Consider the following 12,447-nt stretch of genomic DNA (forward strand, 5'->3'; position numbering starts at 1 on the left):
GTTACATAGGAAGTGAAATACATTCCCATGCCTCACTTGATTTCTAACCGACCCCAATAAGCTAGTGGTGACTCATTCTTTAGAAAATTTTCATATCCTCAATTTAAACACCTAAAATTGGGAGAGCCTGTGCCTGATTATGAGCTGTAGGCTTGTTCTTTAGATAATAGTCATAAACCTATTCCCTTTCCCGAAGCATTGGTTGTGACACACTTGTGCGGAAGCTTACTTAAATTCAATTCTGAAGAGATAATACGAGGGATTATAATAACAAAAAGAGAGTAGTGAGCTGATTACTTACTTGTAACTTTAATCAGTGATTCTTTCTCTGTTTTTGCGCCTTTTGACAGTGACAAACCAGGTATAAGATTTTTAACTTTACACTATTCATTGGATCAATTCTCAAGGAGTGTAAACTCTGGTGAGAGTATGCAAAGAATTCACCCTTAACACATTTATAGATAAAAGTCACCACATGAGATTAAACGATTGCAATTCAAGTAATCTAGGCATCGATCCCTCTCTCCAGTTGCCATTTCCAGTAATTATCATTGTCTTTTGAGTTCCACATCACAGAAATTCCAAGAATCCCTCTGTGCTCCCAATACCACTACATATATATTGCGTTGACCCATACACCAAATGATGCCCGCATAAAAAATTAATAGGATACGACAATGCATGGACATAAATCTAAAATGACCTTACATCATTTTTTTTCTTGAATTTGTGTTTTATAAAGCAGGTGAAGTTGGGGAAAATTATCCAAAGTCCTAAATCCGTTACATTTTTGCCAATTTATTCTTGAATCTTTTAATTCTACCAATTAAGTTCATTTAGCCATTTTTAGCTATAAATCACTAATGTTAATGCCGGATGTGGCATGGCTAGTTGACATGGACAATTTTCATAATTTTTGTATATATATTTTTTCTTTTTTTTTTTTTTTTTTTTTTTTCTCTTCTTTTCCTATTTTTATCAAGGTTGCTAGGCAACCCTTGTTGGTCATGGGCAAGGGCCATGGATTAGCGCTTGGTGTTGCAAGGGCTATAACCCTCACCGCGGCCTTACCCCATAGCCTTTGCGATATTTGGGTGAGAGCCATGACCCTCACATGCGATCGGCAAGGGCTTCATGGCCCTTGCCAGTCCCTTGCCTAGTGGCCGGCAAAGGTTGGCCACGACCCTCGTTGGACATGGTAGGGAAAAAAAAAAAAAAAAGGAAGAGAAATAAAGAAAAATACAAAATAAAAAAAAATTCTAAGAAATTGACCACATTAGCATTGACCGTCCTACGTAAAATTAATGGCATCCATGTCAACGGCTTTGGGTTAATATTGACTGGATTGACTCAATTTGCAAAGTGTCAAAAAGTTCAAGATTCAATTGATAAATTATCAAAAGATTTATGACTCAATTGGTAAATTGTCAAAAGATCTAGAACTCAATTGACAATACTACACTAGTTTTATGACTTTTTGAACAATTTTCCATGTAAAATTAGAACTTAGCTTATTGCGGCAACAAAGCTTAATCAGCAAGTGAAGATGGTATTGCTGGCATTGGATGAAGCACTTATTGGAAATGAAGGCATGCAGCGTAGGAAAGGCTGTGTTGGAAAAGATGGATCTGATGTTGCTTAGGAATGCTAAGAATCCACAGCTCGCAAAGAGGATGTCAAGAGGGAGGAGAGATGGGAGAGAATAGAGTTGACAGTCGCAAAGTATAACTAACTTCAGGTACAAAATCTAAGTTTTCTTGCTCTTGCCTAGATTGGTCTTTGGTCAGGATCATTCATTAGTTTGGCAGTGTAAGTGATTTGGTCATTTATTTTAATTTATGAGTACCATCTTGATGATAAACAAATATCACAATTTCCTCTCGTTATTATCTTTCCAGAAGTTTAATATATTCGACACAAGTTGATTGTTCATATGAAATTTGTGATTAACCATCGTAGAACTTATAAGATTAATATATTGTCTAATAATTTTCATTTTAAGAGCTAATTAATAAGATGCAAGTTGATCTTTTATTCGTAGTCTGCATACAAACCATACATGTAGATGCTAGGTAAGATAAAAGAGATTTTCCTCGTACTTTTCATTTTAAAAGCCAATTGTATAACTGAGAAGTCAGCATTTGTGGTGACCCTCCTGAAGTGAGATCCTTGAGGTGGTTAACAAATTGCCAAGTGAGCACGGATGATCCCTCTTCCAAGGTAGCACTTACACTTGGCTCGAGTTCTCCCAAATCCTATAAGTTGTGACTTGATTTGACTTTGGAAGCACGGGTTTGACATGCATGCACCGATGGCGGTTATCATCGTGGCCGCAGAGAGAGGACTTGGCCAACCAAGTCCTAAACCGATGGCGGTTATCATCCCTCTGATTTTTCTTTGTCAACGCTTAAGAAGATGCTGCCACTTTATTGTTCTGTCCTGATCAATGACTTGTGTACAGAATTTATGCATTGTTTGTAGCTAGTCAGAGCCCGTCATCCAGCTTCTTCTCTTTTTCATTCTTATTACTGATCTTAGAGTTGAGTATAGATTTGAGTTAATTTAATCTCATCAATAGATGAATAATATTAGAAGTGGAAATAGAGGTTATCGAGCAGTGCTAGCCATTCTTACCTATTGCCACAATATTAGAGAAACAAGTCGAAGTTTTGGATTCATCTTGTAAGTTTCCAGAGTTTCTACATTCCTTAAGTTTTGTGTAGCGATATTTAGTTAGCACTCAACTGCAATCCTTCTAGCGGACATGTAGAAGTAACAATCGTGACAATTGAAGCTCTGCCATTTTGTTTCTAGGCAGGCATGAAGGATCTAAACACGGCCGCCTTAATTCCACTTTTCAGCTTGACTTGTAGTGGATAGATGATCTCAGCTTGGTAAATGCCAGTGTTTTTGATTGCATTGGAGAAAAAGGAAAAGACATGATGAAATACATTCTCAGTCACGTTCTCTTTTAGAAACAACATAAACTGATTGCAAGATCCGACGACATAGGGTTTTCACGTCAACCTGTTAGGGGTTGATGTACTGAAACACTACAGTGTGGATTTTTGCTTCTCAGCTGATTTAATAAGGTCATTTCAAGTGCAATAATTGTAAAATTTTGTGAGATTAATACTAACTATTCAATCCAAAGCATTTAATGCTTAGATATTCTAATATTCCACCTCAAACATAGGCTAGACTCTTGCCAAATACCAAAGCATGGGTGGAAAAAATAAAATTTCCGATACAAATAAAAGTAAAAGAAGATTGGAATTGAAGATCTTTTATTTTTATATCATATGACAAGGCCAACTGTGTTTTAATATTTATATATTATAATATAAATAAATAACCCAACTACGTGTTAGGAGGCCGCGGCATTTATGGGTTGTCAAATATATTAGTATCTCTCTTCCCCAGAAAAACCCTCCGGATGAAACTAGAATGACCTTTTCCCGAGGGGGTGGCTGAGGCCAAGGCCGTGGTGTTGGCGGTATCTTCAGAAAGCTCGTCAATGCTCGAATGGTACTTGTTGGTCTTGTGAGCCAAGAGGAGCCACACATGAGTGATGAGCTCACCTCCTCTTCTCAGTAGATAGTCATGGTGATACACTTGGCAGTTGTATGCTCCATAACACAGCATCTCCACCCAAATGCTGCTAATCCGCTCCCACTTGTTGTCCATCGTCCTCAGGTCGACCACAAGCTTCTGCACCTCCGACAGCATGTGCCAGTCACGAGTGATCCTTGTCTCCTTACTTGGTTTGACCGGGGGTGGCACCTCTCCATCTGGCGACGACAGTGTGCTAATTGCTTCTTTATAGTCTCGGTATCTAAAGAAAGGCCTCAGAGTGCAAAGAGCGTACTCCAGCGTGATGTCAGCAGTGTTGAGGGACAACATATAAGGATGCTGAGCCAGGAGGTATATCATGTAGTTTGATAGGAGTTTGCTTCCTCTACAAGCAGCGGAGTTCTCGCTCTCCAATGTGTGGAGGAATTCCGTCGCAATGTGCCAGATAATGATGCTCCTATCAAATGTCATCTCAATGCTACTGCTCAGTCCTTGTTTCTCCAGGATGTTGTGAGTCTCAAGCGTCCACTCACCTCTTTCTTTGAAGGGCCGGTGGTGTCTTTTCTTCTCTAGCTCCGCTATCTTTTGAACTACCAGCACCTTGAGGCACGAGGGGATGGCCTGGCGGGAGCAAAACGGATGCCTCCTGAAGATCTTCCTTTTGTCAAAACAATCAAGTACCGTGGCAATGGGCTTCGGACATTCTTTGTTTAAGAGGTTGGGGTCTAACAAATTGAACTGCCCCATCGACCTCGACCATCTTTTCTGCTTCATGCACCAATGGGCCAGACAAGGGAGGAGCCTTCGGACAAGCGACACCTTAAGGGCCATACTCATCTTCACCACTGCCCAATCCGAAAAAGGCAGTACCATGATTTGGTAAAGCTCAAATGATGCGACTGCAAACAGTGTTGCGTAGGTATAGGTGACATACATATCGATCAAGAAGGCATCCTTGAAGATGATGGCGAATAGACACAAGGCAGACACCAAGCAGAAGAAGCCACAGAAGTGGACCACCAGGCCGACTTTGGTGTACAGAATGGGCGCTTTAGTGTAGAGCACATCGAACATGAAGTTTAGCTCAATCTCGGTCATGGTGAAAGCACGAATGGCAGGGTAATCATCGATGGACATCCAGTCGCGGGATATGAACAGAGGGTGGTAGAGCCTGGTCACGAGGTGGGGCTTCAGACATTCGAACCGAAAGTAGGCCTTCAAGATGTCCTTTGCAGAGGCAAACTTGTCGTCCTCGGGGAACTCATCGAACTTTCTCTGAATCTCGGTTTCTTCATTGATGTCCTCAGCGGTTACGCTCCAGTTCTCATCATACACAGACTGGAGAGCCCGGACCCACTCGACCGACTTCCCAATTCCAACCATGAACAAGAGGAAGTACAACAGCCATGAGACGGGGGACAAGCCGCGCCCACATCGAATGAGAATCCAAAGCACTAAGATAGCCGTAACCCCGATGTTGAGCATCTGTCTCAATCCTAGCCGGTTATCTTCCACCGCATAGGCCGTCATGCCGTCTGCGTAACCGAGTTGCATCAGAAGCAATGGGGCCAATAGACCGTCCAACACCACGTCATAACCTGGATTCTCAGGATCGTCAATGCGGACCACAGTAAGCTTGCCCAGCGCCAATGTTGCATAGTAAGAAAGGAGCAAGTATGTGGCCCATATGACGAATCTAGCTAAATTCGATGTCAAATATTTCCGACGGCTGCCTAATATTGCGAGAACAATCTCACAGGCAAAGCTTAAGGTGAACAACAACTGAATCCCCCATGCCCCCCACAGGCCTTTAAACAGCAGCAACACGGTGTTCAAACTCATGGCAGCTTCGTTCAGGTGTGCGCACTAGACATCAATGCAAATGCAGAGTGAGGTTCACATTGCTTATGAAGAACAATTACAAAGAGCTTGCACAAAACTGCATAAATGCATACGATATTGCATGTATTAATTCTCTCAATCAGCTAGAATCTCGCACCACTGAATCCAAAAATGTGCACTTTGCTTATCCAACAAGTTATGCATTAGTAGGACTCTGGATTTTCATTCTCTATTGGAGGTAGCATATGGTGGGTAATTTTTTTTTAGCTTATTTGGTTCATTGAAAGTCCAGGCAAAGAGACTACGTAGGTAGATATTTGTGTATTTCTTAAGACTGTTTATTTACACTTAAGCAAAAATAAAAAAGTATTTTTTTCCTGTCAAAAATAAAAAATTATGAATAAACTACATATTAATAATTGAATATTGTGGAATTGTCGGGAGTTTTGAATTTAAAAAAAAAAAATTATCCGTGAGCCGCAAAATTAAGAATTAAATAAAAAGTAAAAAGTAAAATAAATACAGACGAATCTAATGACTTAAAATAGATTGATAGAAGGAAAAGGTCCGGTCATAGACTCAAAGTTACCCACTTTCCCATATCTCTCCGTGTTCATCTCTCTTTCCTTTCCTAGAGTTGTTGATTGTATTTTCTTTTGCGACTCCACCTTCTATTTTTCTTTCTTTTTCATTTATATTATGTTCATCTAGATCTTCACTATCTATGAAGAAGCTTCTGTACAAATGAGTGCCGTCAGCCGTCCACCTTCTTATGTCCTTGATTTTTCAAAATAATGAACTGACTATACTCACTACAATTTGGTGTACATGGAAAAATGTTGCGCTAAAGCATTTTCTCAAATCAGATAAAAATCTTGGGAGACTAATAACTTAAGGAAAATTCCTAACGGAAAGAATGATTTATTCCAAGTCAATTTTTCAATAACAGATGCAAAATAATGACACCTCTAAGCTTTGCTTTGTTGAAGCTGCAAACTTTTGATCATTCTTAAAACATCGACTGTCTACGTGGGCTTGGGAATGCAAATTATTGGTTTTCCAATTGGTTTTATCATCGTAGATTCTTGGTTTACCGTTGGTAATTACAAAAATAAAAAATTGGAAATAAGGATTTAATTTTATCTTCTTGTATATTTCAAAGATTTTACAATAAGATTTTACTCACATTTTTTAGGAATTTAATTATGACATTAACAAATAATTAAGAATTTCCTTTTCCGGCAAAAGAACATTTTTGGCATTTAGAGTTTTATTCACCTTTTACTGGACTTTCAATGTTGACCATTCGGGGATCGAAGAAAGAAAGCATAGAAATTAATTTGGGGTAAAAGGAATAAATTTCCTTGTGACACATATGGACCCAATAATAGATCATATGTCATATTTTTCGTAAGGCAATCTTGAAAGGAACAAAATTGGCAGAATATAATAATTTATTCCATTTTATTGGCTTTTTAATGTCTACTTTTTCTGGATACTTAATTAAAAAAATGCAGACATTAATTTCCGGAAAATAAAAAACATTTCCAATAGGACATGTGTCGATAGTGGAGTAGGTGTCAACGCCTCATTTGGTGCATTTTATAAAAATATAGATAAATATTTCAAAAAAGAATGAGATGCCAAAAAGTGATTCTGTTGATTACTTCTAAAAAAAAAAAATGGAGTGCAATGATCAACACAATTCCACATGATGTTCGCATCTTTCTTTATTTTCATAAATTCCTCATTTTTCTATCTAATCAACTATTTGAATTTCTTCCTTGCCATATCTTTCCATTGAGTCTTTCCTTTCGTTTTGAGTTAATACCATGAAAAATTTTAAACCGATACCCAATTATAAATTTATTTTAAACTAATTTTTTAACTACATAAAATTTTAAATTGATACACATGTGACAAATTTACTCTCCATTAATATTTATAAAGTTTTGCTGTCAAATAACTAAGCTGGATAACACATGATAATTAACAAGTGTACTAATTTGGGGTTTTGCTCTCCATTGGTCATAGATGTACACAAGTTTGTTGTTTTCCGTAGTATTAATTTAATTTAACAAATACTAATGAATGGTAAATTTGTCATAAATATATCAATTTGGGTTTTTAATAGTCAAAAAATTAGTTTTAAGTAAATTTGTCGTAAGTGTATCAGTTTTGCGTTTTTTTATAGTAAAAAAATTAGTTGATGTAAATTTGTCACATATATACTAGTTTTGGGTTTTTTGTAGTATTAACCCAGTACTTATTTGTTTGCTTGATATTAGATTTTCTTTACCTTGGATTTTCTTCATCTTTTTCTTGTATAATTATGTATAATCATCATACATTGGTGTACAAGCTTTTATCTTCTTCTTTTTTTTTTTCCTGTTTCTCTTGAAAATTTAGTCTTAGGTAATGCATATTTCTTTTTTCTTGCCCATTCCATGTTATGCCCTATGCGATGAAAAACAAAGTTTCTTAATTTAATTTGCAAAACCTCCGCTCTTCTACTATAAGTATTTATCTTTTCTCTAAGTTTACTCGGTCACAATTTTGATGCTCAAAAAGGCTGTTATGGCAAGCTTTCTTTGAAAAGTTTGGTCTTTTCAAATTTGAGCAAGTCATGAATTATTTGACAATCCGGATAATTTCATTTTTGGGAATTTCTTTATGTTAGCCTCCACGTTCTATTGAAGTTATCCAAAGGTGAATTCTGCACAAATTCTATAGATGTCAAGTTTTTTCTGCCTTAAAAAAAAAGTTTTTCTGCCTTTCTTTTTCAAATATTAGTTTTCCAAATTATTTTTATAATATATTTTTTTATATAAAACAAAAAGAAAAGAAAAAAAAAGGTGGAGGAGTGGTAATATGGGAGTATTTAGTAGAGTTCTTTAACCCCATAGACAACTGGTCCGAGTTTTTGGAATTCGAAACCCATTTTATATGCTTTTGAAACCACCTTGGAACTTGGAATTGTTGTTTCATTCCAAAGTACCGTAAACTACCTTGTATTTATTCAATTTTCTTTTTAATCATTGAACAGAAATTACAGTTGTTCTAGTTACTCATATCAAACATTCAACGCAACACCTAAATGAATTACATGTTAAAAACCACGTTCATGTCTAATAGTAACAATCCCATGATGTCTATAGCATCAAAAGCAAAAATATATAAATTAATAAATTTCCATCTTTCAATTAAATTCATGAGTTGAGACGACCACCTATCACAATGAAATGCACTAAAATGTTTCATCTGTAGACATAGTCAATCTCATCACACATACTCACACACACATAGTATGCATGGGGAGAGACAGAGAGAGGAGAGAATTATTTTCTAAATGAGCTTGGAGATTAATTGATCAATTAGAGCTTTCACACGTTAATGTATGAAACACTTCATAAGGAAAAAACAAATAATAATAAACAATTAAGTACACATTTATTTATTATTAAAATATCATGCAGGGTACCTGCAAAGGTTACATAGTGATATGGAACATATATTATCCCCACTTTTTACCGCAATTTTAGAGCTGGAACCAAATCTGTGAGTTCTAACTCCGAATGTGAAACTTACTCGTCCTTCATGAACCAAGGCCTTTTTCTTTTCTAATGGGAGTTTTATTACTTTAAATTCTTGTGATGGGTATTAGAATAGATGTGTGGCCCAATGAGAACGCCACATTTCCACTTCTCTGTGGCCTTCTACTATATGCACCAAAATACAACACAACAATAGATTAGATGACTTCAGATGCATCTGCTCTCAGGTTGGATTTTCAAAATTTTGAGTAGCAGCGCTTTCTCAACTCCAAAATAATCCTGTAATCCTACCACGTTTCTAAACCTGCAGACTTCTTAGATCCCATTCACGTAGGAAAGATTGCATTTGGTAGCACATTTGCTATACTATTCTTGACGAGGCAATCTTTAAATGTCAAAAGTGACAGGTTGTGAAGGGTCATAATTTCTACCGGTAGTTCTTTCACCAGTTGGAAAATGAACATCGATAACAAATATAAACATGTGCTATAACTTGTATAGAGCATGATTAAGTGTACTGACCAACAAATTAAAGTACGATAATCACTTGTCGAAACATCAAAAGCACAGGGAGCATACAAACATCTGTCCCTAAAAGTAATACTTGTTAGTAAGGACGACAAGCAAATGCAAGCTAACTAAAGTAACAAGCAAGAAAGAGGTGCAAAACAACACAAGACTAGCACCACGAAACCTGAACTCAAGGCCGATGAATCCCAGAAGTATGATTCAGATGACGACAACACCGACTTCAGAAAACTCGGAGAAACTGAAGCAGAGAAAAGCAACGGAGATATTTGTCCCAAGAAACATAGTGAAGGAACAAGTACCAGGAATAGGTGACTTCCTTCCTTAGCTAGCAGAGCACTCGCGTCTTAACAGATATAGCAATTGACTATTTGTTGGGACCTCGGTTATGAAGTAAGAGAAAGAAACGCGAAGGAATAAACAAAGACAAAAAGATAATGGAATAAAATACGGCATGGGGATTTGATTATTTGCTTGCAGCTTTCGTCTGAGGCCCTTTTATTCTTTTCTTTGGCCTAATTGGTACCTAAACATGCCTGAAGCTTCTGTCTCCATCTTTATGGTCACGCATGATTCTCGTTCTATCTTACACTTTTAGCTCTTGGAATAGGCAAATGATAGGCTACTCTACCACTTCTGGTTCATTTTATTTCCTGGAAAAATTGACACGATTGGTAGATATTTTGTGAAGAAACTATTTAAGAAATATGGTTGATTTTCTAGTGTTGGTTTGGATTTTAGGAAAGAGCTAAAAATCATTATTGGAAGTCTGGTGTTAGAATACATAAGGAAATTGCTTGAATCAGTTACAAACCTATTCTACAAATATCAATTCATTCATACACTTTCCAATTTTACAAATTTAGTAACATTTGTGCAAAATTCCTTTGTAGCCCTTCTAATTAGTTTTTGACGGAAATTGTTGATGTGGCGGTATGCCAACATAGGACGGCTAGAAATGATGTATCATCATGTCGGTTATTTCTATTGAATTGACTAGAAAGACTACAAAAGTATAGGACTAAACTCGCATCCTTATAATAGGTTTAACACTGATTGAGTAATTTTCCCCAAAAAACTTAATTCGAGTTTAAGACAAATAAACCTATAATGCATGATCTCAAGAACTTGGCAGCAAGATTCAAGACCTCGAGCCTTGGACTCAAAATTAGAGCTGAACTGTTAGCCCCGAACTCAATATCTAAGAGTTAGCAGTTGAAAGTTGATCCAAGGACTTGTGACCCTGGCCCTAGATGCTCAAGTCTAGCCCTAGTGTCCAAAGCTTAGGGGAGAAGAATCGCACAAGTACCATAATTTTTTTCGTTCGCTTGAGTGCCACATGTTAGCTATATGCCCTAAAGCAACCGTATAATTGTTACGTATAATATATATGTCACTATGCTTCATTGACAAGTCTCTTAGCTGAATGCAATTACAGTGATTTTACTGAGAAAGCACCTCATTACCAAGAAGGTAAAAGAAAGAAAATACACAGACGCTCTTATGCTACAATAGGGTGCGGAGCATGACCAATCCTAGGATCATACTCAGTTTGCAACTTCCCTTTGGTTTCTTCAGTGGGCTTGGTCTTGGAGTGTGGGTGTACTCATCTGTATGGTGCATCAATAGCAGCCATACATGAGTTATAAGGTCTCTGCACTTCATGATGAAGTTGGAGATTGCTGAACACTTTATGGCACCACATATTGCAGTCACGCCCATCGTCGGTAGTCTGGTCAAAAAGCTATCTCTTGGGCCGCTGATATTAAGCAAGACAGTGTTATGCTAGGAGAAGAATGATGAAGTTGAGATGCTTATTGAAACCATATGTGAAATCTGTTATTGGCAATGGGTAGAATATTCTCCAAAGGTGAATCATTGGCATCCTTTTGGGACTCATTTAGACAATTTTCCAAGAAGAGCAGTATATGAATCCTCTTTAGGAATTCAACCAGAAGTTGCTGATGTAATCAGCAGCCAAGCTACATTAGCAGACAAACTCCAAAATATCTCTTCAAGTGTCATAACTTGGCACAAAAGGACACTTAAGTGCCATAACTTACGAAAGGTACACTTAAGTGTCACATTTTAAAAAAAGTGGAACACCTGAGTGCCACCTCCGGCGAAACTGACCGGAAATCATACGTGGCAATTAAATATTAATATTTATCGCCGAGGTGACTCGCCGGAGAGCTGAGTCAACTCTAATTCATCCAAAACGATGTCATTTCGAGTGTTGGCCAAAATTGAGCTATTAAATCAGCCAAAATGACGTCATTTTGGCATAATTTGAATTTTAATATAATATAAAAAAAATAATTCAATTAAAAATAAAATAATAAAATAATTTATATTTTTATTAATAAAAAAAAAACGGAGGAAGAGAAAGGCGGTTGGCGGGCGAGGGCTGAACCCTCGCCACTGCTGCCTCCCCCGCCGTCATTGGAAGGTTGGGGAGGGTCGATCGAGGCTGCCGAGCCTTAGCCGAAGGCCGATGGCCCTTGGCCGAAGGCTAGCGGCGAGGGTCGGTGACCCTCGCCCAAATTTGGGGCGAGGCACGCAGGCCCTCATTGCCCGGTTGGCTGGGGCCACCGACCCTCGACCAAGGCTCGGCGGCCCCAACCCTCATCGCCGCCTTGCCTCCCTCCTCCTCCTTCCCCCTCCTCTTTTTTTCTTCCTCCTCCTCCTTCCTCCTCCTCCTCAACCACCGACCGCTTCCCCTCCTCCTCCTTCCCCCCCCTCGCCAAATCTGGGCAAGGGTTGCAGCCCTCGTCACTGTCGGCCGGGGTCGCCGACCCCGCTAGGGCCCGACGACCCCGGCCGACTCTCCCTCATCCGTTGCCGGCCCTTGCCAATGGCGGCGGGCAGCCGAGGGCAACTCCACCCTTTTTTAAAATTCTTTTTAATTTTTTAAATATTTATTTTTTTAGAAATATTTTAAATAAATTCA

General features: G+C 38.1%; 1 protein-coding gene across 2 annotated transcripts; it reads right to left on the reverse strand.

Annotated features, from left to right (window-relative positions):
- Nucleotides 1–3,134: 3,134 nt before the first annotated feature.
- On the reverse strand, nucleotides 3,135–9,871 carry LOC104439137. Of its 2 annotated transcripts, none has more exons than XM_010052247.3 (2): nucleotides 9,800–9,871; nucleotides 3,135–5,439 (listed from the first exon to the last, which is right to left on the reverse strand). In XM_010052247.3, the coding sequence occupies exon 2, from the start codon at nucleotides 5,413–5,415 to the stop codon at nucleotides 3,385–3,387; it is 2,031 nt and encodes a 676-aa protein (XP_010050549.2). In that variant the 5' UTR covers nucleotides 5,416–5,439; nucleotides 9,800–9,871; the 3' UTR covers nucleotides 3,135–3,384. The 2 variants fall into 2 exon arrangements, with proteins under 2 accessions (XP_010050549.2, XP_039166429.1); XM_039310495.1 differs by having other exon boundaries at nucleotides 9,664–9,809.
- Nucleotides 9,872–12,447: the final 2,576 nt, after the last annotated feature.

Source organism: Eucalyptus grandis, chromosome 3 (genome assembly GCF_016545825.1).
Source record: "Eucalyptus grandis isolate ANBG69807.140 chromosome 3, ASM1654582v1, whole genome shotgun sequence".
Taxonomy (NCBI): Eukaryota; Viridiplantae; Streptophyta; class Magnoliopsida; order Myrtales; family Myrtaceae; genus Eucalyptus; species Eucalyptus grandis.